General features: G+C 44.7%; 1 protein-coding gene across 1 annotated transcript in view; it reads right to left on the bottom strand.

Moving 5' to 3' along the window:
• Window positions 1-652: 652 nt before the first annotated feature.
• The window catches only part of LOC126336149 (uncharacterized), a 45,495-nt gene continuing 21,018 nt past the window's right edge, over window positions 653-25,129 (bottom strand). The window contains exon 3 of the mRNA XM_049999641.1: window positions 653-1,601. Within this exon, the coding sequence (XP_049855598.1) occupies window positions 1,206-1,601 (396 nt within the window). The 3' untranslated portion in view covers window positions 653-1,205. The remainder of the gene's footprint in view (window positions 1,602-25,129) is intronic.

Below are 25,129 nucleotides of genomic sequence, written 5' to 3'. Positions count from 1 at the left end.
GTTCCCCATCTTACCCGCATATGCGGCAAGACGGGGAATTGGTAGTTTATGTTTCAAATCGAGATATTTCTAACTAAATGTAACAAGTTTGCAAGTTTCTTTGCATGCTATTGCAATTCAGTGGTTAAGTAAACCAATGATAATCAAACCTACTTGAATTTGTTTATTTTTTACCCTTTTGTAAGGGTTTAAAGTTAGCTTCCCCACCTTGCCCCGCCTTCCCCTACTTGCATTTTTCGGTTGATAAGCTCAGTTCTGTTTAAAAGTGAAATCACATCACTTGTGAAGAAGGGGAACAAGCATTCGTGATATTTCTGAAAATGCAAACCATTCTAATTACTTTGTTAGTAATTCTTTATTAGGCTTAACTGTATTTTAGGTAGAAAATTCCAGTCTCACTAATAAACAGTGAAGATATTTACAAGTTTCAGCTTATCCTACGAATATTGTCAAACGCGTATCAGGTACGAAATATAGGAAAGATTCTGTCACATACTTACACATAGAGAATACACGTCAGACACAGTTACTTGTGTACCTCAGAAGCAGAAGGGTATTACAACTACAGGGTGCCCCAAAAGCTGGTTGAAATTTGAAAATTCATTACTTCATGCATTAATGTAAGAAGAGAAAGAAAAATTGACACACATGCTTGAAATGACGTGGGGTTTTATTGAAACCGAAAAAAGATTCACAAACTGACCACCAAATAGCGCTTCATACTATACAAAAGTAACAATTAACATAATAACTGATTTTTAGCAAAGACAATGTTCTTTATAACAAATGATCAGCATGTCGGCCGTCATTCATCAATAACACCTGCAGTCGAGGAATAATGTTGTGAACAGCACTGCACAGCATATCAGTGGTTATGGTGAGAAATTGCCCTCAGATGTTGTATTTTAGTATCAGTAATGAGGTCGGACGATCGCGGTAGATTTACAGCTTCGGGTAACCCCACAACCAATAACCACACGGATTGAGGAGGCCAAGCATGACGGACATGGTGGATCAGCACGCGATCCATACCAAACTACGTATGCAATACTTCTTTTTGAAGAGCTATTGATCGTTGACGAATTTAAACCTTTGCCTTCTGTAACTGTCAAAGATTCGAAGATTACTCCTTACATCATATCTTTCAGATAAACCGACAAATGGATCCTAAGAATTTTAAAAAGTACCGAATTTCCTAAAGATGATCACATAATTCCTTTGTTAACAAAAATTGGAGCGAGATATTTCAAGTAGGGCAATGAATGCGGGTTGCTAAATGACTTAATGACAGCCTCGTCTAACTTCTTTGGATCGTTGAGCCCTTTTGCGTACTCTGCGCCGTTCTCCTCGGAGGTGAGGACAAACCCGCTCATGGTGCTGTAGAATACAGCTGTCACCAGGCAGTGGTCCATGTCGCTCCTGAGCTCCTGCAGGGTGTAGGCCTCTGCCTGCTGTTCCATGCCGAGACGCCGTAGCAGCCCCACCAGCGTGCTGTGGTACTCACGCAGCAGCTCGTCCATGTGGTGCCGGTGGATGTCTTCGCTGGCGTTCGCGTACAGGAAGTAAAGCAGGTCCGAGGCCGGGCTGGTCACTGACGAACACTGCAACGTCATCAAGGAGTCAATTATTAGGTAGCTTACGTCAAGTCTCTCAAATAAAGAAAGCAAAAACTACACTCCTGGAAATGGAAAAAAGAACACATTGACACCGATGTGTCAGACCCACCATACTTGCTCCGGACACTGCGAGAGGGCTGTACAAGCAATGATCACACGCACGGCACAGCGGACACACCAGGAACCGCGGTGTTGGCCGTCGAATGGCGCTAGCTGCGCAGCATTTGTGCACCACCGCCGTCAGTGTCAGCCAGTTTGCCGTGGCATACAGAGCTGCATCGCAGTCTTTAACACTGGTAGCATGCCGCGACAGCGTGGACGTGAACCGTATGTGCAGTTGACGGACTTTGAGCGAGGGCGTATAGTGGGCATGCGGGAGGCCGGGTGGACGTACCGCCGAATTGCTCAACACGTGGGGCGTGAGGTCTCCACAGTACATCGATGTTGTCGCCAGTGGTCGGCGGAAGGTGCACGTGCCCGTCGACCTGGGACCGGACCGCAGCGACGCACGGATGCACGCCAAGACCGTAGGATCCTACGCAGTGCCGTAGGGGACCGCACCGCCACTTCCCAGCAAATTAGGGACACTGTTGCTCCTGGGGTATCGGCGAGGACCATTCGCAACCGTCTCCACGAAGCTGGGCTACGGTCCCGCACACCGTTATTCCGTCTTCCGCTCACGCCCCAACATCGTGCAGCCCGCCTCCAGTGGTGTCGCGACAGGCGTGAATGGAGGGACGAATGGAGACGTGTTGTCTTCAGCGATGAGAGTCGCTTCTGCCTTGGTGCCAATGATGGTCGTATGCGTGTTTGGCGCCGTGCAGGTGAGCGCCACAATCAGGACTGCATACGACCGAGGCACACAGGGCCAACACCCGGCATCATGGTGTGGGGAGCGATCTCCTACACTGGCCGTACATCTCTGGTGATCGTCGAGGGGACACTGAATAATGCACGGTACATCCAAACCGTCATCGAACCCATCGTTCTACCATTCCTAGACCGGCAAGGGAACTTGCTGTTCCAACAGGACAATGCACGTCCGCATGTATCCCGTGCCACCCAACGTGCTCTAGAAGGTGTAAGTCAACTACCCTGGCCAGCAAGATCTCCGGATCTGTCCCCCATTGAGCATGTTTGGGACTGGATGAAGCGTCGTCTCACGCGGTCTGCACGTCCAGCACGAACGCTGGTCCAACTGAGGCGCCGTTCCACAGGACTACATCCAGCATCTCTACGATCGTCTCCATGGGAGAATAGCAGCCTGCATTGCTGCGAAAGGTGGATATACACTGTACTAGTGCCGACATTGTGCATGCTCTGTTGCCTGTGTCTATGTGCCTGTGGTTCTGTCAGTGTGATCATGTGATATATCTAACCCCAGGAATGTGTCAATAAAGTTTCCCCTTCCTGGGACAATGAATTCACGGTGTTCTTATTTCAATTTCCAGGAGTGTATTTTTGTCAGACTATTTTCCTGTTTGTTTTGGAACTGGCTCTGAGCACTATGGGACTTAACTGCTGAGGTCATCAGTACCCTAGAACTTAGAACTACTTAAACCTAACTAACCTAAGGACATCATACACATCCATGCCCGAGGCAGGATTCGAACATGAGACCGTAGCGGTCGCGCGGCTCCAGACTGTAGCCCCTAGAACCTCTCGGCCACTGCGGCTGACGTTCTGGAACCACATTTAAACTCAGTCTGTGGTGAATCACTAACGTCAAGTGGTGAAAAGTGATTTAAAATGAAGAGCTAAGGAAACCTACTGAAGACTGCATAGCCAGTGTACAGGTAAACAAGGGAAACTGGTGGTGGTTACACTCGAATTTAAAGATGGGTATACCCAGGCAAGACCTTGTATTCTGCCCTTCCAGAAAAACAGACATCCCAGTTCAGTATGAAGGAAGTCAGAACATGTCATGGATACTGACTGTCAGCAAGAATACCCAGAGTCATTTGTCATGAAGTCTCAAAACTATTCGTCGTGCACCGTGAAACGAACATGAACTGCATCTCCCTGTGCTGTTCAGATCCGGGGTACACTCTTAGGCGTTGATAAAATTTTCTGATGGACTAGAACCGTAGCTAACAGCGCAGAACCCCTGAAAAACCTTCCCCAACCTGCCATCTCTCATTATACCGCCATCCTCAACAACTGCCTTAGACTACATTACATCCCTTCAGTGTGAAAGGTTGCTAAAGTCATTTCCATCCCCAAACCAAACAAAAAGCATCTATTTCCTCAGAACTATAGTCCCATTCCCTACTCAATCATTTCTCCAAACTCCTAGAATCCTAATCCAAATCCCACTACAGCATTTCCTTGTGGTCTTCAGTCCAGAGACTGGTTTGATACAGCTCTCCATGCTACTCTATCCTGTGCAAGGTTCTTCATCTCCCAGTACCTACTCCAACCTACACCCTTCTGAAACAGTATAGTGTATTCATCTCTTGGTCTCCCTCTACGATTTTTATCCTCCACGCTGCCCTTCAATACCAAATTGGTGATCCCTCGATGCCTCAGAATATGCACTACCAACCGATCCCTTCTTCTAGTCAAGTTGTGCCACAAATTTCTCTTTTCTCCAATTATATTCAATACCTCCTCATTAGTTATGCGATCTACCCATCTAATCTTCAGCATTCTTCTGTAGCACCACATTTCGAAAGCTTCTATTCTCTTCTTGTCTAAAATATTTATCGTCCATGTCTCACTTCCATACATGGCCACCCTAAATAAAATACTTTCACAAACGACTTCCTGACATATCTATACTCGATGTTACCAAATTTCTCTTCTTCAGAAACGCTTTCCTTGCCATTGCCAGTCTACATTTTATATCCTCTCTGCTTCGACCATCATCAGTTACTTTGCTCCCCAAATAGCAAAACTCCTTTACTACTTTAAGTGTCTCATTTCCTAATCTAACTCCTGCAGCAACACCTGATTTAATTCGACTGCATTCCGTTATCCTCGTTTTGCTTTTGTTGATGTTCATCTTATATCCTCCATTCAAGACACTGTCCATTCCGTTCAGTTGCTCTTCCAGGTCCTTTGCTGTCTCTGACAGAATTGCAATGTCATCGGCGAACCTCAAAGTTTTTGTTTCTTCTCCATGGATTTTAATTCCAACTCCGAATTTTTATTTTGTTTCCCTTTACTGCTTGCTCAATATACAGATTGGATAACTACTGGGATACGCTACAACCCTGTCTCACTCCCTTCCCAACCACTGCTTCTCTTTCATGCCCCTCAACTCTTATAACTGGTTTCTGTACAATTTGTAAGTAGCCTTTCGCTCCCTGTATTTTACTCCTGCCACCTTTAGAATTTGAAAGAGAGTATTCCAGGAAACATTGTCAAAAGCTTTCTCTAAGTCTACAAATGCTAGAAATGTAGATTTACCTTTTCTTAATCTAGTTTCTAAGATAAGTCGTAGGGTCAGTATTGCCTCACGTACTGCTTTCTTTGGGATCGGAATTATTATATTCTTCTTGGAGTCTGAGGGTATTTCGCCCGTCTCATACATCTTGCTCACCAGATGGTAGAGTTTTGTCATGACTGGCTCTCCCAAGCCTGTCAGTAGTTCTAATGGAATGTTGTCTACTCCCGGGGCCTTGTTTCGGCTTAGGTCTTTCAGTGCTCTGTCAAACTCTTCACACAGTATCATATCTACTATTCCATCTTCATCTACATTCTCTTCCATTTCTATAATATTGTCCTCAAGAACATCGCCCCCGAATAGACCGTCTATATACTCCTTCCACCTTTCTGCTTTCCCTTCTCTGCTTAGAGCTGGGTTTCCATCTGAGCTCTTGATATTCATACAAATGGTTCTCTTTTCTCCAAAGGTCTCTTTAATGTTCCTTTAGGCAGTATCTATCTTACCCCTAGTGATATGCGCGTCTACATCCTTACATTTGTCCTCTAGCCATCCCTGCTTAGCCATTTTGCACTTCCTGTTGATCTCATTTTTGAGACGTTTGTATTCCTTTTTGCCTCCTTCATTTACTGCTTTTTTTATATTTTATCCTTTCATCAATTAAATTCAATATCTCTTCTGTCACCCAACGATTTCTACGGGCCCTCATCTTTTTACCTACTTGATCCTCTGCTGCCTTCACTTCTTCATCCCTCCAAGCTGCCCGTTATTCTTATACTGTATTTCTTTTCCCCATTCCTGTCAATTGTTCCCTTATACTCTCCCTTAAACTCTGTACCACCTCTGGTTTAGTCGGCTTATCCAGGTCCCATCTCCTTAAATTCCCAAGTTTTTGCAGTTTCTTCAGTTTTAATCTACAGCTCATAACTAATAGGTTTTGGTCAGAGTCCACATCTGCCTCTGGAAATGTCTTACAATTTAAAACCTGGTTCCTGAATCTCTGTCTTGCCATTATATAATCTATCTGATACTTTCTAGTATCTCTAGATTTCTTCCATGTATACAACCTTCTTTTATGATTCTTCAATCAAGTGTTACCTATGATTAAGTTATGCTCTGTGCAAAATTCTACCAGGCGACTTCCTCTTTCATTTTTTACCCCCAATCCATATTCACCTACTACGTTTCCTTCTCTCCCTATTCCTACTGCCGAATTCCAGTCACGCATGACTATTAAATTTTCGTCTCCCTTCACTATCTGAATAATTTCTTATATCTCATCATACATGTCATCAATCTCTTCGTCGTCTGTGGAGCTAGTTGGCATGTAAACTTGTACTGCTGTAGTAGGCGTGGCCTTCGTATCTATGTTGGCCACAATAATGCGTTCACTATGCTGTTTGTAGTAGCTTACCGGCATTCTTATTTTCCTATTCATTATTAAACCTACCCCTGCATTACCCCTATTTGATTTTGTGTTTATAACCCTGTAGTCACCTGACCAGAAGTCTTGTTCCTCCTGCCACCGAACTTCACTAATTCCCACTATATCTAACTTTAACCTATCCATTTCCCTTTTTAAATTTTCTAACCTACCTGCGCGATTAAGGGATCTAACATTCCAAACTCTGATCCGTAGAACGCCTGTTTTCTTTCTCTTGATAACAAAGTCCTCTTGAGTAGTCCCCGCCCGGAGATCCGAATGAGGGACTATTTACCTCAGGAATATTTTACCCAAGACGATGCCATCATCATTTAACCATACAGTAAAGCTGCATGCCCTAGGGGAAAACTTACCGCTGTAGTTTCCCCTTGCTTTCAGCCGTTCGCAGTACCAACACAGCAAGGCCGTTTTGGTTAGTGTTACAAGGCCAGATCAGTCATTCATCCAGACTGTTGACCCTGCAACTACTGAAAAGGCTGCTGCCCCTCTTCAGGAACCACACGTTTGTCTGGCCTCTCAACAGATACCCCTCCGTTGTGGCTGCACCTGCGGTACGGCTATCTGTATCGCTGAGGCACACGCAAGCCTCCCCACCAACGGTTAGGCCCATGGTTCATGGAGGGCGGGGGGGGGGGGGGGGGGAATTCCTTAAAAACACCAATATCCTAAGTCCTGAACAGATCGGATTTCGTGCTGGGCGTAGCACAATCCAGCAAGCCATTCATCTTGGAGAGCACATATGCACGCAGAAACACCAGTGCAGCAGCACCGTAGCTATTTTCCTCGACATCTAAAAGGTGTTCGGCCGTATTTGGTATGGCAGCCTATTCTATACGATGTGTAAGTACAACTGTCCACTACATACCCTAAAAATGGTCAAGTCCTTCCTGGCCAAAAGAATGTTGTACTCTTCGAGATATGGAGTAGACAGCTCCATAAGATCCATTGAAGCTAAAGTGCCCCAAGGATCTGCACTTGGTGTCCCCACCCCTGTACCTTAATATACGAGGGCTGTTCTGTTAAGAATCCTCATAATTTTTATGGTCATAATTTCTCGCGCTAAAATTTAATATTATGATATTCTGTTAGCTTAATGTGCAAAAAACACGCCGTAATAGTTTTATTGTTGGGACTTCTGGTGCCCGCCTGTGAGAGGCTACAATGGAGATAACAAGCAAGGAACAATCCGCGGCTTTGAAATTCTGCTTTCATCTCAACAAATCTTCAAGTGAGGCCTGTGCAATGTTGCAGGAGGCCTATGGAGAGTCCATTCTACCCTACTGCACAGCTCTGAGGTGGTTTAAAATGTTTAAAGAGGGGAGACAGTCAATTTCAAAGGAAGGTGGACCTTGTGCTCCAGTTACTGCTCTTACGGAAGAAAACATCAACACTGCTGCTGTCATTGTGAGAGAGTATCGAAGAATTATCTTAAGATCACTTTCTGAAATACTGAACATTTCATTGGGTGCCACCCACACGTTGGTGACAGAAGAATTAAAAATGAGACGTGTTTGTGCGCAATGTGTTCCAAGACCGTAGATTCCGGAACGAAAGGACATTGGTGTGCAGGTCTGCAAGCAGTTAATGTTGATGTTAGAGGAAGATGCGGAGTTTCTTTCAAGTATAATCGCTGCTAATGAAACTTGGCTACATTGGTTTGATACTGAGAGCAAGCAGCAAAGCTCAGTGTGGAAATCTCCTTCATCACCAACCCACAAAAAAGCAGAAGTGGTTGCTTCTGCTGGGGAAGTTATGGTCATCTCATTCTTTGATATTCATGGAATGGTTTATCGGCATGTTGTGCCTGCACACACATCAGTAACTGGACAAAACTACAGCGATGTCCTGAAAACATTGCAAGTCCAAAGGCGCAAAAGGCCACATTTCCGTGAAGCAGGCTGGATGCTGCACCACGATAATGCGCTGTCGCATGTTGCTGAATACCTCGCAAAAATCAACGCGAAGTGCATCCCTCGTCCTCCCTATAGTTCGGATTTAGTCCCATGTGCCTCTTTTATATTCCCTAACATGAAGAAACGCCTTCGTGGGAGGCATTATCAATCATCAGAAGCAGTGGTGAAGGCAGAGGAGGAGATTTTGAAGGACCTCTCAAAAAATGGTTTCCAGTATGTATTTGAAGACTGACAGAAACGCTGAGACAAGTGCATCGCATTCGTGGGAGACTACTTTGAGAAGGACCACCAAAATTATGATGATAAGTAAAGGTATGTTGTCAAAAATTTGTCATCATTCTTTATTGAACAGCCCTCATACTATCGATGTAACCAACGAGTGTGGGAGGGGATAACCCTTTATGCAGGTGGCACTGCTCTGTGCAACAGCGGCCAAAACATCAGTTATATAGTAGCCAGACTATAGCGGCTTATGAACAGTGTTGTTAAATGATGTAAAAAATGGAAAGTAAAAATAAAAGCAGAAAATTGCCAGGCAATCATCTTCACCACAAGCCACTAAATAAAAAAAACTGGAAACATCCAAATAAACGACTAGGATCTGCCATGGAAAGGTGAATTACCTACCCAGGACTAAAACTCGACAGCGCGCTAACCTTCAGACAACACATCTCAGAGGCTTCCAATACAGCACGTGAAAGAAGATTGATTCAGTTATATCCACTAATAAATGGCAAAGGGCTATCTGCAGACGACAAATTACGCATCTGGAAAACGGTCATCCTACCAATTACACTGTACGACTCGGAAGTATGGAACATGGCGCAAACACCAGCCTAACGAAAGTCGAGAGAGTCCAGAACAATGAACATAGCATTATCTCAGTTGTTCCAAGATTTACCATCAACGAAGAGATTCGATTTATGCTGAACCATCCTACTGTATACCAAATCATTACACAAAAATCCACCTCATTCTGCAAAGCATGCCATAACTCACAATTTGATCTCATCAGCTCACTCGGCGAAGAGCCCCCATCATAACACCCCATTTATAACTCACCCCCATTATAACACACTCACCACCACCATCCATAGTCAGTTCACGTGATAAACACCAAAACCAAACTACCACAAATTCACTACATCTGGGGGGGGGGGGGGGGGACATAATCACTAAAACAATTTTTCATGACCCCACATTACATTACCGAAAGACAGAGTGTCACAGGTCGCTGCATCTTCCTACACAAAATGGGTGTAACACAGCCAGCATCTTCCGGTCGGGTCAGATTCCGGCTACTGTACTGTACCATACAAGAAATCGAACCTGTATGATACCATTCACATGCAGAAATCTTACTGATAGAAATGACGGATATACTGCATATAACGTCAAGAACAGTAGCTACTCGGAAGCGCCACAGAAACTGGTATAGGGATGCGTATTCAAATACAGAGATATGTAAACAGCCAGAGTACGGCGCTGCCGTCGGCAACGCCTGTATGAGAAAACCTGACGCAGCTGTTAGATCGGTGACTGCTCCTACAGTAAGACGTTATAAAGATTTAAGTGAGTTGGAACGCGGTGTTATAGTCGGCGCACGACCGATTGGATACAGCATCTCCGAGGGAGCGATGGTAGCGAGGTAGTGTCCCATATGACCACTTCACTAGTGTACCGTGAATATCAGGAATCCGGTAAAACATCAAATCTCCGACATCGCTGCGGCCGGAAGAAGATCCTGCAAGAATCGGACTACTAACGACGACTGAAGAGAATCGTTCAACGTGACAAAGTCCATCCCTTCCGCAAATTGCTGCAGATTTCAATTCTGAGCCATCAACAAGAGTCAGCGTCCGAACCATTCAACGAAACATCCTATCCATATGGGCTTTCAGAACCGAGGGCCCTCTCGTGTACCCTTGATGACTGCACGACACAAAGCTTTACACCTTGCTTGGGCCCGTCAATACCGACATTGGACTGTTGATGACTGGAAACATGTTACCCGGTCGGACGAGTCTCGTTTGAAATTGTATCAATCGGATGGACGCATACGGGTATGGAAACAACCTCATGAATCCGTGGATCCTGTATGTTAGCAGGGGACTGTTCAAGTTGGTCGAGGCTGCATAATGGTGTGGGGCGTGTGCACTTGGAGTGATATGGGAGCCCTGGTACGTCTACATACGACTCTGACAGGTGACACTTACGTAAGCATCCTGTCTGATCACCTGCATCGATTCATGTCCTTTGTGCATTCCGACGGTCTTAAGCAATTCCAGCAGGACAATGCAACAACCCACACATCCACAATTGCTAAAGATTGGCTCCAGGAACAGTCTTCTGAGTTTAAGCACTGCCGCTAGCCACAAAATTTTGTAGACATAAACAATAATGAGCCATACCTGGGATGCCTTGCAACGTGCTGTTCAGAATAAATCTCCACCGCCTCGTACTTTTACGAGTTTATTGACAGTCCTGCAGGATTCATGGCATCAGTTCTCTCCACTGTACTTCAGACATTAGTCAAGTCGATGCCACGTGGTGTCGCGGCACTTCTGTGTGAACTAGTTCCTTTGGCTCTTCAGTGTGGGTAGTGCCAAATCATGCGAGGAACTTCCAATACATTATCGGTACTGTCGTAAGGTAACCTATCGATACCACACAGATGGGTATCGTCCTGGGCACAGAGGTTCGCCCTAGAAATTTACCTGTTATTCGACAGCACTGGCGACAGCTGCCGACGCCGTCCAACCTGCAGCCACACGATTGTCAGGCCCACTGAGGTGAGGTACCAAAAGCCCCACAGATCATTTGTTCAAGGGGGTTCGCGGCCGACGCCGTCCAACCTGCAGCTACACGAGTGCACGTCCACTGAGGTCAGGTACCAGCAGCGCCACGGATCATTTGTTCAAGAGGGTTCGCGGTTGACCCCAGCCAACCTGCAGCCACACGAGTGCCAGGCCCACTGAGGTGAGGCACCAACAGCGCCACAGATCATTTGTTCAAGAGCGTTCGCGGCTGACGCCGTCAATCTGCAGCTACACGAGTGCACGTCAAACTGAGGTGAGGTACCAACAGCGCCACGGATCATTTGTTCAAGAGGGTTCGCGGTCGACGCCGTCCAACCTGCAGCTACACGAGTGACACGTCCACTGAGGTGAGGTACCAACAGCGCCACAGATCTTTTGTTCAAGAGGGTTCGCGCCCGACGCCGTCCAACCTGCAGCTACACAGATGACACGTCCACTGAGGTGAGGTACCAACAGCGCCACGGATCATTTGTTCAAGAGGGTTCGCGGTCGACGCCGTCCAACCTGCAGCCACACGAGTGCCAGGCCTACTGAGGTGAGGCACCAACAGGTCTACAGACCATTTGTTCAAGAGGGTTCGCGGCCGACGCCGTCCAACCTGCAGCTACACGAGTGCACATCCACTGAGGTGAGGTACCAACAGCGCCACAGATCATTTGTTCAAGAGGGTTCGCGGCCGACACCGTCAATCTGCAGCTATACGAATGCACGTCCACTGAGGTGAGGTACCAACAGCACCACGGATCATTTGTTCAAGAGGGTTCGCGGTCGACGCCGTCCAACCTGCAGCTACACGAGTGACACGTCCACTGAGGTGAGGTACCAACAGCGCCACAGATCTTTTGTTCAAGAGGGTTCGCGCCCGACGCCGTCCAACCTGCAGCTACACGGATGACACGTCCACTGAGGTGAGGTACCAACAGCGCCACAGATCTTTTGTTCAAGAGGGTCGCGGCCGACGCCGTCCAACCTGCAGCCACACGAGTGCCAGGCACACTGAGGTGAGGCACCAACAGCGCCACAGAACATTTGTTCAAGAGTGCTTGCGGTCGACGCCGTCAATCTGCAGCTACACGAGTGCACGTCCACTGAGGTGAGGTACCAACAGCGCCACAGATCATTTGTTCAAGGGGGTTCGCAGCCGACGTCGTCCAACCTGCAGCCACATGAGCGCCAGGCCCACTGAGGTGAGGCACCAAGAGCGCCATAGATCATTTGTTCAAGGGGGTTCGCGGCCGACGCCGTCCAACCTGCAGCTACACGAGTGCACGTCCACTGAGGTCAGGTACCAACAGCGCCACGGATCATTTGTTCAAGAGGGTTCGCGGTTGACCCCATCCAACCTGCAGCCACACGAGTGCCAGGCCCACTGAGGTGAGGCACCAACAGCGCCACAGATCATTTGTTCAAGAGCGTTCGCGGCTGACGCCGTCAATCTGCAGCTACACGAGTGCACGTCAAACTGAGGTGAGGTACCAACAGCGCCACGGATCATTTGTTCAAGAGGGTTCGCGGTCGACGCCGTCCAACCTGCAGCCACACGAGTGCCAGGCCTACTGAGGTGAGGCACCAACAGGTCCACAGATCATTTGTTCAAGAGGGTTCGCGGCCGACGCCGTCCAACCTGCAGCTACACGAGTGCACATCCACTGAGGTGAGGTACCAACAGCGCCACAGATCATTTGTTCAAGAGGGTTCGTGGCCGACACCGTCAATCTGCAGCTATACGAGTGCACGTCCACTGAGGTGAGGTACCAACAGCGCCACGGATCATTTGTTCAAGAGGGTTCGCGGTCGACGCCGTCCAACCTGCAGCTACACGAGTGACACGTCCACTGAGGTGAGGTACCAACAGCGCCACAGATTTTTTGTTCAAGAGGGTTCGCGCCCGACGCCGTCCAACCTGCAGCTACACGGATGACACGTCCACTGAGGTGAGGTACCAACAGCGCCACAGATCATTTGTTCAAGGGGGTTCGCAGCCGACGTCGTCCAACCTGCAGCCACATGAGCGCCAGGCCCACTGAGGTGAGGCACCAAGAGCGCCATAGGTCATTTGTTCAAGGGGGTTCGCGGCCGACGCCGTCCAACCTGCAAATACACGAGTGCCGTTTCCACTGAGGTGAGGTACCAACAGCGACACAGATCATTTGTTCAAGAGGGTTCGCGGCCGACGCCGTCCAACCTGCAGCGACACGAGTGCCAGGCCCACTGAGGAGAGGCACCAACAGTGCCACAGATCACTTGCCTAACAGGCTGCCCTCCTGCCGCGCTGCTAAGTTCAGTAGCTCCAGTCTAACGGCAGTCGAGTATCGACGTAGCACACTCGCAAGTTTCCTTAGGCGTGTAGTGCAACAGAACTTGTCTCGAGACTTGTCTTGTGTTTAATCCTGTGGATTGTAAGCCGGACGTGAATTGTGAACTTTCCAGGTGTATAACTTGTCCCGGCATGGCCCAACGTCTTGTACAAGGATTTCGACGGCGACTCTTTGTACTAATTGAGTACATTACAATATTTCTCACAATGATTGTGTTCTTTAATTCATCTGATTTCTGCCTCGGAAACCCATGCACCATCCCGACGGGGCACATAATTTTGGTTATGAAACTTTACTTGGCTACATCCGATACAGCAGCTGAAAACTTAAAGGACGTTGTCTGAGACAATGTTACAGAACATATTGTCAACGCCTAACGTTTTCCAGCATCATTTCACAGCCAATTTAATGGCGGAGTACAAAATGTAACAGTATAAAAGTATAACTGATGTTACTATTCTGCAATTTTTACCACAGATGGTTGGGCCTAGACGAAGTTAACCACAAAACAAACTGCTGTAATATTTACCAATCGGAACTACAATGCCAAGCCCCTCTACAACATGTCACACTGTACTTACCATAATCAGCACCAACGTCTAATAAAAGCACACATTGTAGAGTACCCTGCCACGGCACAAACACACACACACACACACACACACACACACACACACACACAGAGAGAGAGAGAGAGAGAGAGAGAGAGAGAGAGAGAGTGATACACACACAACCAAACATCTTTTTAGAAGGGAAAGGAGGAAGAAGTTTTTTTTATTACGAATTACCACTTATCTCCTGTCCGCCCCCGGTATCTGAATGGTCAGGGTGACCGATTGTCAATCCTCTGAGCCCGTGTTCGATTCCCGGCTGGGTCGGGGAATTTTCTCCGCCCAGGTACTGGGTGTTGTGCTCTCCTCATCCTCATCCTATCAACCTCATCGACTGCAGGTCGCCGAAGTGGCGTCAGATTGAAAGACCGGCACCCGGCGAACGGTCTGCCAGACTGGGGACCCTAGCCATACGATTAAACAAATAAATAAAAATTATCTCTTTTAGTGGGCATAACAGGCGTATATGACCATGACCTGCTTGTTCGCAGTGGGTTCGATGAATATATCCATCTGCAGCGTTCTGTGGCTAGCACCCAATGCAAATGAAGAGTTTCAGTCAGGAAGGTGTTCTAAATTAATGCTTCCTCCACTAGATCCAACCTCCCGTCAGTCTAGTGTTAACGGCCAGTTACAATACTTTCCATTGTTTATATCGGTATTGCACACAAGTTATAGCAGTTATTACCATGAATATAAGACTTCTCACACTGTTTTGGTGCTTGCTCATCATTTGCTTGGAAGGCATTATCGTATTTAAATCGACAAATGTTACGCAAGTCTAGATGTGGGTGACACACTAACAACACGAAGGCAGACGTTGTCGGCACAATGCGATGAAACACAAAGCTGTTCCCTTACTTCACGAAAAATGTCATACTGAAGAACGGTGAAAACGTAATGGCGTACTGCAACAAGCAGACTTTGATAAAATGGAAGGACAAGAGAGCCGTCGTGAAGGTCCACATGTTCCATGACGCCAATTTTCACGCAGAAAATTGAAAAAATGGCACCTTACAAAAGCCAGGTCTTCTCATGGATGACAATAAATATATGTGAGACATAGACAGAAGCGATTTTCAGTTGCAAAACTACCAAGTGGCGAGGAGCTGATCGAACAAATATTTATACAAAATTTTTCGCCATTTATTGGGTGTTGCATGTTTCATTGCGTATGTTCTGTACAAGAGACCTTAGAAAAGAGACATCTTATTGGCGTGCTGAATGTGAAGTTCCTCTCTGTGTGGCAACTTATTCGAAAATAATTAACACAGAAAACTATGTGTGATAATGAGGAAATAAAATTTCATTCGCTTTTTCAATGCATTGTTTGGTCCATAAACTGAAATCAGCACAGAAACGCTGTTAGAAGTAAGTAAGGGTCATGACGCGACTGGAACAGCATGCACTAGGGTAAATTACCCACTGAGTCAGAGAAGCATACACAAAGAATATCCACATAAGGGATTAAAGCAGATAGCTTCTGCTATGTTTACACATAAAACGACCAATGATGGCGACAAAAATCTAACATCTCCAAAGAAGATTTCAGGGTCGATATCTCAAAAGCAAAATCTTTAGTAAAATTACTTATCGTTTATTGGGTACAAAAACTACGTGTAGGTTCCCTATTACAATACACAAGTAAAATTATAAATCACCAAAATTAAAACTAGGCATCAAAATAAAACTGTAAGATTTTGAGCTCAAAATACTCTTTCTAATTAAATGTTTTCACAACAAATTATCTGTGTTATTTATTAAAATGTACTGGCAATACTAATGAAAGCTTTCAGATTAAGTAGCACTTGCTAGTGACAAAATATCCGTTGCTAAACCACACTATGCTAGCTCTGTGGGCATTCAAATTAAATATTTCTACATCTAAACTGTCTGTATAGCTTACAAAGATACACACATTACTTAAATAAATTATATACTAGCAGACGGCCATAGCTCGATCTCTACACATTAAATTCATCTAAATAAGTAAAAAAATTGGTGCAAACAGACACCTGGGCACTACAGCAGATCTAAATTACAGCCCGAAGTTCACTGAGAAAGTAAAGAATGACATTTTATTTTCAAAAGAACCTGTTCATCCATTCATCTTTGAATCCACGGCAACATGATAAGGTTGAAAATGCTTTTTGTACACACATGAAATGGCAATTGTCCAACGAAATCTGTGGATAGATGGAAATATTACCCTCATCATCTTACCCAAAGTTGGTTCAGTCAGCAAGGATCTGCCTCAGTGGAGTAAGTTTACCATTACCTGTCTAGGTAAGAGTTAATGTTCTCATATGCAGGTTATCATTGAGTCTTTCACTTTATTTTCCACAGCCATTGTATACTTCCTCTGGAAAAACATTTGGAGCAAGTAGCTACAGTTTTGGGGCAAGTCGATAGATTCGCAGTATCTGTTGACACATTTTTGTGGTAAGGTGAATACATTTTTGAATTAAGCTGATCCACTTTCAGGGTAACAAATTGATAGGCAAGTGGATATACATTCAAGGGGGGAATATTGATAATGTATATGTGGACACAACATCAAACAATAATGAATAGTATTTTCACATCTATCTAATTATCATCATAATCAGCAAATTCCATTTGCGAGATTTATACACCACAGTAAATTTCCCCTCTCTCTTTAATGCTTATTTTAATGAGACAGCAACGTTAATATCATGGCCTGATAAATCTCATCTCAGTTTTGCTTGCTGGAACAAATCACAGCTTGGCAGAACAAGCTTCAACTTACATAGTTGACATTGTGATTAGGCTTATTGACATCTGCACATGAGCACGGATGCAATTTTCAAGCATGTCATACTCCACAAAGTATGGGGCAACGGTTGTACAAAATGGTGACTTATGGTCGAATTGGTTCGTTTTGTTGTGACTTGTTATGACATAGCAACCCGATTTTCCTTGTGAACGCAGCATGAGAAATTACATAAAGAAGTCAAACAGAGACACAAAGCCAAAAGAAACATTTCGAAGCAGCAAAAAAAATATTAAAGAATAGCTGTTTCTTCGCTGAGGAAAACCGCTAATATGTATGGAATGCATTTCATCTCGTTACAGCAATGCTTTTACTAAATGGAATGCTAGTAATAATATTGGATATAAATTAATCAAGTGGATATTTTAAGATGAGCCAGGTTTTCAATTTACTGCCATCACCACAACAAACACAGTGAATGAATATGTAAAAAATAATATTTATATAGCCTCTTATCATCAGTTAATGGAAACATTATTTTATTTTCAATTTCAGACATTAATCCAGGTGTGCCCAAAGTTAGACACAAAAAAATTTGGGAGATTTCGTCAGAGGAAAGGATGCAATTCAAGAAGCATGGACTTCAACTTCCCATCAGACCTGTTGCTAAATACTGAGTCAACATCTAAAAGAGCATTATTAGTCCGTTATCGTTACTTAATAGAGATTTTAATGAGATATTATTTTTCAATTTCACACCTTAATCCACCTAATGCCTAGTGTTCGACACAAAAAAGCTGGCCAAGCTTTGATGAAATATCGACGAAATATCCGCAGGAAATTGGTATTGCCACAAAAAAGGCATGCTGAAACTGACTCTGTACTGGAAAAATCATTTAAATTCGGTTTTCAAGCGCTAAGACTATTCGAAAAGAGTATGGACCAAGACAAATACATTAAAACCGAAGAAAACAATATACACTACTGGCAATTAAAATTGCTACACGAAGAAGAAATGCAGATGATAAACGGGTATTCATTGGACAAATATATTATACTAGAACTGACATGTGATTACATTTTCACGCAATTTGGGTGCATACATCCTGAGAAATCAGTACCCAGAACAACCACCTCTGGCGGGAATAACGGCCTGTGCATGGAGTCAAACACAGCTTGGATGGCGTGTACAGGTACAGCTGCCCATGCTGCTTCAACACGATACCACAGTTCATCAAGAGTAGTGACTGGCGTATTGTGACGACCCAGTTGCTCGGCCACCATTGACCAAACGTTTTCAATTGGTGAGAGATCTGGAGAATTTGGTGGCCAGGGCAGCAGTCGAATATTTTCTGTATCCAGAAAGTCCCGTACAGGACCTGAAACATGCGGTCGTGCATTATCTTGCTCAAATGTAGGATTTCGCAGGGCACGAATGAAGGGTAGAGCCAAGGGTCGTAACACATCTGAAATGAGATGTCCACTCTTCAAAGTGCCGTCAATGCGAACAAGAGGTGACCGAGACGTGTAACCAATGGCACCACATACCATCACGCAGGGTGATACGCCAGTATGGCGATGGCGAATACACGCTTCCAATGTGCGTTCACCGCGATGTCGCCAAACACGGATGCGACCATAATGGTGCTGTAAACAGAACCTGGATTCATCCGAAAAACTGACGTTTTGCCATTCGTGCACCCAGGTTCGTCGTTAAGTACATCATCGCAGGCGCTCCTGCCTGTGATGCAGCGTCAAGGGTAACCGAAGCCATGGTCTCTGAGCTGATAGTCCATGCTGCTGCAAACGTCGTCGAACTGTTCGTCCAGATGGTTGTTGTCCTGCAAACGTCCCCATGTAATGACTCAGAGATCTAGACGTGGCTGCACGATCCGTTACAGCCATGCGGATAAGATGCCTGTCATCTCGACTGCTAGTGATACGAGGCCGTTGGGATCCAGCACGGCGTTCCGTATTACCCTCCTGAACCCAGCAATTTCATATTTTGCTAACAGTCATTGGATCTCGACCAACGCGAGCAGCAGCGTCGCGATACGATAAACCGCAATCGCGATAGGCTACAATCCGACCTTTATCAAAGTCGGAAACGTGATGGTACGCATTTCTCCGCCTTACACGAGGCATCACGACAACGTTTCACCAGGCAACGCCGGTCAGCTGCTGTTTGTGTATGAGAAATAGGTTGGAAACTTTCCTCATGTCAGCACGTTGTAGGTGATGCCATCGGCGCCGACATTGTGTGAATGCTGTGAAAAGCTAATCATTTGCATATCACAGCATCTTCTCCCTGTCGGTTTAATTTCACGTCTGTAGCACGTCATCTTCGTGGTGTAGCAATTTTAATGGGCAATAGTGGACATTTATGAAAAGAGGAGATTCTGGAGAAAAAATGATTAACATCACAAAGAGGATGAACATGATTATGATGAGGAAGAAGAAGAAGCAGAAGGTGATGATGATGATGATGAAGATGATGATGAAGATGATGACGCTCCGAACTGGTACACGCTCTGCAGCAAATCACCAGCAGGCATAAACCCAAATGAATTGATAGAGTAATTAGTTTCCTTACTGGCTTTGACAGTGGTGAGCAGTAATTCCGATAATAATGAGATTACTCCCTATTGAAAAGGTACGTCGAGATACATCAATTATTGCTTGAAGTTTTGGAAAGCAAAGTGAAAGCCGCAGTGGTAAATTGCATCTTAAATAGCAAAGACAAATGCTAACTAGGCTGTACGTAGATGCAAATTACGTAAAATAACAAGCCGCAACTCAATATTTACACTAATAAATTTTATTTTCTTCAAAATATTCACAATAATTCGAAGACTGGTAAGACCAATTACTCCGTTAAATCAGCAGAAAGTGATTGGAGCCCGCAATGTAGTGGGTAGCGAATTCACAACACAAAATCAAATATATTAAAACAACTGGAAAAACACAGATTGTGTTCAGACATAAGCGTTAAATGAAGATAAATTACATAGCAATTCACACCCAGACTGAATCTAACCGATACACGATGCAATAACCTATGTGTGGTTAGTAGCAGAAATAATCTAAGTCTCTCACAGGCAAACTGAGTCAACGTCCAAATTCACTGTACAGAATCAGAGTCAAAAATCGACTTCACGTGAGAAATCATAAGTTCTGCAGATCTAGAAGCAGAAAATAATCAAAGTTTAGACTAGTCCACAGCGAACTCATGTGAAATAAATCGAAGTCCCACAACTGACGACCCAAAAAGCTGCTATCTTCCAAAACGAGTGTGGCTGGTGCACTGTTCTGACTCACATAGATGTTGCCTCAACTAAGCCAATCCGAACACCGTCCTCGAGTAAGATGACCACTGCCCTTTTGTAGTCTCAGTTCACGCTTTCACGGAAAATCTAACACCTACGTCACTTAACGAGTTTCGTAGTTTAACCACAGTAATTTACATTTTCCATAGATAAGTATTACTGAGAATGTAACTGCGCCACTAGATGCGCACTAAAATTCAAATCCAAATCCACATCCTGCATTTAATTCCACGTGCGAGATTTCATCCAAAATTTTCAAATTCAAACAATTACAAAACGTCGCTGAAGTACTTGAAAATAATTCATTCTCTTCGTACTGTCAAATATTACGGCGTTTATGTATATGGCACCACTTTCTCATCATACTTTTATTCCTCTTTCCAATGCACTATTCAGAATTGAGATATGTCATGAGTAGTGGACAAAACCACGCAAATTTTATAAACAATTAATAAAACACAAAATAAAAATTATAAAATTGATGGCCTGAAGGTTGAGTATGTTGTGTAATGACCTTCACCGACTTATACTGCCTTCCTGGATGTATACTCGTGTTGTATCTGATGTAATATCAATTTTCAAATGAGATCCATTTAAATGCTTCTCGCTGTTTAATTAATTATGCAGCAAATCATGTGAATATATGACTCGAAGAGCCTCGCTGAGAACTGTTGACGGGAAGGCTAGATCTCTTCTATACATTAAATACACTGAAGCGCAAAAGAAACTGACATAGGCATGCGGTCGGTAACGCCTATGTAACACAAGTGTCTGCCGCAGTTATTAGATCGGTTACTGCTGCAATGGCAGGTTATCAACATTTACTTAGGTCTGAACGCGGTGTTATAGTCGGCGCACGAGCAATGGAACACAGCATCTCCGAGGTGGCGATGGTCGGTAGCGTCCCATACGACCATTTCACGAGTGTACCATGAATATCAAAGATCCGGAAAAACATCAAATCTCTGACATCGCTGCGGCCGGCAAAAACGGGACCAACGACGACTGAAGAGAATCTTTCAGCGAGGCAGAAGTGCAATCCTTCCGCAAATTCTTGCAGATTTCAATGCTGGGCTATCAGCGTACGATCCATTTAACGAAGCATCATCCATATGGGCTTTCGGAGCAGAAGGCCCACTCGTCTATCCTTGATGACTGCACGACACAAAGCTTTAAGCTTCATCTGGGCCCATAAACACTGACATTGGACTGCTGATGACTGTAAACATGCTGCCTGGTCGGACGAGTCTCGTTTGAAACTGTATTGAGCGGATGGACGTGAAAGGGTGTGGAGACAACCTCATGAATCGATGGACCCTGCATTTCAGCAGGGGACTGTTCAAGCTGATAGAGGCTCTATAATGGTGTGAGATGTGTCCAGTTAGAGTGATATGGGACCCCTGATACGTCTAGATACAACTCTGACAGGTAACACATACGCAAGCGTCCTGTCTGATAACCTGGGTCCATTCATGTCCATTGTGCATTCTGTCAGGCTTGAACAATTTCAGCAGGACAATGCGACACTCCACACGTCCAGAATTGCTACAGAGTGACTCCTAGAACACTCTTCTGAGTTTACTTCCGCTGGCGACTACGCTCCCCAGACACTAACATTATTGAGCAACGTGCAACGTGCTATTCAGAAGAGATCTCCACCCCTTTCCTACTGTTACGCATTTATGGACAGACCTTCAGGATACGTGGTATCATTTCCCTCCAGCACTACTTCACACATTAGTAGAGTCCATGCCACGTCGTGTTGCGGCACTTCTGCGTGTCCACGTAGCCCTACACGATATTAGGCAGGTGCACCAGTTTCTTTCACTCTTCAGTGTAATAACCGAGTTATTAACATCTTCCTGAACTGTAGGTATGAAAAACTTGTCTGTGTCGTGTCTTTTAACAAATTTTGATTACAGTTCATATCTGCACACCAGCAGATTGGTAATGCTCCTCTCTTTTGTATAACATATCGCTACCTATTGTACCAGTTACGGTTTATGCTATACGAGCGCATACGCGAACAATGGAACAGATGTTACGTTAGTCAACGGTCATTCACAGAACTAGGGCCACCACTTAGAGCAGGGAGCTCTCTCTAGGCAGTAGACGACACGCCCCACTCACATCCAGCACGGGATGCAAACCATGCACGGCCAGTCCATCACAGAGGGCGTGCCATTCAAACCTCCTGCTTAAATAATAGTCCGTCATCTGTCCTTACCTTTTATGCAGTGACCAATATAAGGGAAGCAGCACCATGAATAAAAACAGCTTATCGAATTTATCCACAAAGTAATCAGCAAAGTATAATAAATAAACATAAGAGCGTTACATTCTGTGCACTGGAAAGGTCAGCCTGTTCGGTGCATATTTAGTATCCTAATATAAACATATATGAATTTGTTAGCGTAGTGCCGGCCGCGGTGGTCTAGCGGTTCTAGGCGCTCAGTCCGGACCGCGCGACTGCTACGGTCCCAGGTTCGAATCCTGCCTCGGGCATGGATGTGTGTGATGTCCTTAGGTTAGTTAAGTTAAGTAGTTCTTAGTTCTAAGGGACTGATGACCATAGATGTTAAGTCCCATAGTGCTCAGAGCCATTTCCTTTGTTAGCGTAATATTTTAAAACTAGGCAGAACAACATATGTCCAGAAAAAGAAGACACGTTGAACGACTAGGCATAGCACGTTCATGTTCGCAGGACATGTATGTCAGTACGTTCTGCTGAACTAATTAGCATCTGAACCAAGTCGGCCCTCAAGTCAACATCGACATCGCAGCGCAACACCACCAACCGCAAGATGTGCCTGCAACTTTCGTTGTCGCAAAAAATCGAAATTGATGGATAAGTGTAACTTGAGTAGACGCGCAGATGGAGGGAAAGTCAGCCAAGATTTTGTGCTGCTTTCGACGAGATGTTTAATAATGAGGAAGATGGCCGGCCGGAGTGGCCGAGCCCTTCCCAGGAGCTACAGTCTGGAACCGCGCGACCGCTACGGTCACAGGTTCGAATTCTGTCTCGGGCATGGATGTATGTACTGTCCTTAGGTTAGTTAGGTTTAAGTAGTTCTAAGTTCTAGGCGACTGATGACCTCACATGTTAAGTCCCATAGTGCTCAGAGCCAATTGAACCAATGATGAAGATGTTGAAACTCCAAGCCACGAAAAGGTCAACACCATGGATAGTTTTTAAGGAGACTGACAGTGATTTATCGGGGGAGACAGAGCTAAGGGAAGAGTTGATTGAAAAAGTGTAACGTGTTATAAATATTGTTGTTAATAATGTAGCAGTAGACTGTCTGGTCGATACAGGAAGTGACGGGAATTGTGTTTCAGATGCATTGTGAAAACATGTAAATAATATTGATGTTAGCCATGAAAAATTAAGATTGCTACTGGAAGTCACTGTATGCCAGTAAAAAGTTAAGCTATCTTCGAAGTAAACGTGGATATGCCCACATATTTTTTCTAATGCCTAATCTGTCTACAAGCTGTTTATTGGGCATAGACTTACTGGCCAAATATGTTGGTAACATCAGTTACCAACACGAATTCACTGAACTGAATACTGGCGCAAATAGGAAATGTGTTTGTTTCGAAGATTCAGTTGCAGGTGGAAAATTGGTAGCCTGTTCGTACACAGAAGTTAAGTTTCTGGGAAGTTTACTTTTGTATGTATGTTTATGGTGCGTAAAGTTTTATTGTAATTAATCGCCGGCCGCAGTGGCCGAACAAGCCGGCACGGTAGCTCAGAGTGTTCGGTCAGAGGGTTAGTTGCCCTCTGTAATAAAAAAACTTAGCTAATCGATCATCAACGGATGTCTTTCGACGTCGGCCCCGAGCAGACGAAAAGAACAAAATGAGATTTTTTTTAAAAAAAGAAAAAAAGAAAAAGCGGTTCTAGGCGCTACAGTCTGGAACAGCGCGACTGCTACGGTCGCAGGTTCGAATCCTGACTCGGGCATGGATGTGTGTGCCGTCTTTAGGTTAGTTAGGTTTAAGTAGTTCTAAGTTCTAGGGGACTGATGACCTCAGAAGTTAAGTGCTCAGAGCCATTTGAACCATTTTTTGTAATTAATCCTGTGGTTTAATTCATGATGGAAGGAGGTGGTTTCGGATTTTATGGTTTGATTATATTATGTTAGTTTAATCTGTAATTTGATTAGCTTCTACTGTCGTGTTTATTTTTCTATGGAGGCATCTACATCTACATGACTACTCTGCAACTCAGATTTAAGTGTTGGCAGAGGGTTCATCGAACCACAATTATACTATCTCTCTACTATTCCACTCCCGAACAGCGAGCGGGAAAAACGAACACCTAAACCTTTCTGTTCGAGCTCTGATTTCTCTTATTTTATTTTGATGATCATTCCTACCTATGTAGGTTGGGCTGAACAAAATATTTTCGCATTCGGAAGAGAAAGTTGGTGACTGAAATTTCGTAAAATGGTCTCGCCGCGACGAAAAACGTCTATGCTTTAATGACTTCCATCCCAACTCGTGTATCATATCTGCCACACTCTCTCCCCTATTACGTGATAATACAAAACGAGCTGCCCTTTTTTGCACCCTTTCGATGTCCTCCGTCAATCCGACCTGGTAAGGATCCCACACCGCACAGCAATATTCTAACAGAGGACGAACGAGTGTAGTGTAAGCTGTCTCTTTAGTGGACTTGTTGCATCTTCTAAGTGTCCTGCCAATGAAACGCAACCTTTGGCTCGCCTTCCCCACAATATTATCTATGTGGTCCTTCCAACTGAAGTTGTTCGTAATTTTAACACCCAGGTACTTAGTTGAATTGACAGCCTTGAGAATTGTACTATTTATCGAGTAATCGAATTCCAACGGATTTCTTTTGGAACTCATGTGGATCATCTCACACTTTTCGTTATTTAGCGTCAACTGCCACCTGACACACCATACAGCAATCTTTTCTAAATCGCTTTCCAAC

This window comes from Schistocerca gregaria, chromosome 2 (genome assembly GCF_023897955.1).
Source record: "Schistocerca gregaria isolate iqSchGreg1 chromosome 2, iqSchGreg1.2, whole genome shotgun sequence".
Classification (NCBI taxonomy): Eukaryota; Metazoa; Arthropoda; class Insecta; order Orthoptera; family Acrididae; genus Schistocerca; species Schistocerca gregaria.
This window is presented reverse-complemented; position numbering and strand designations above follow the sequence as displayed.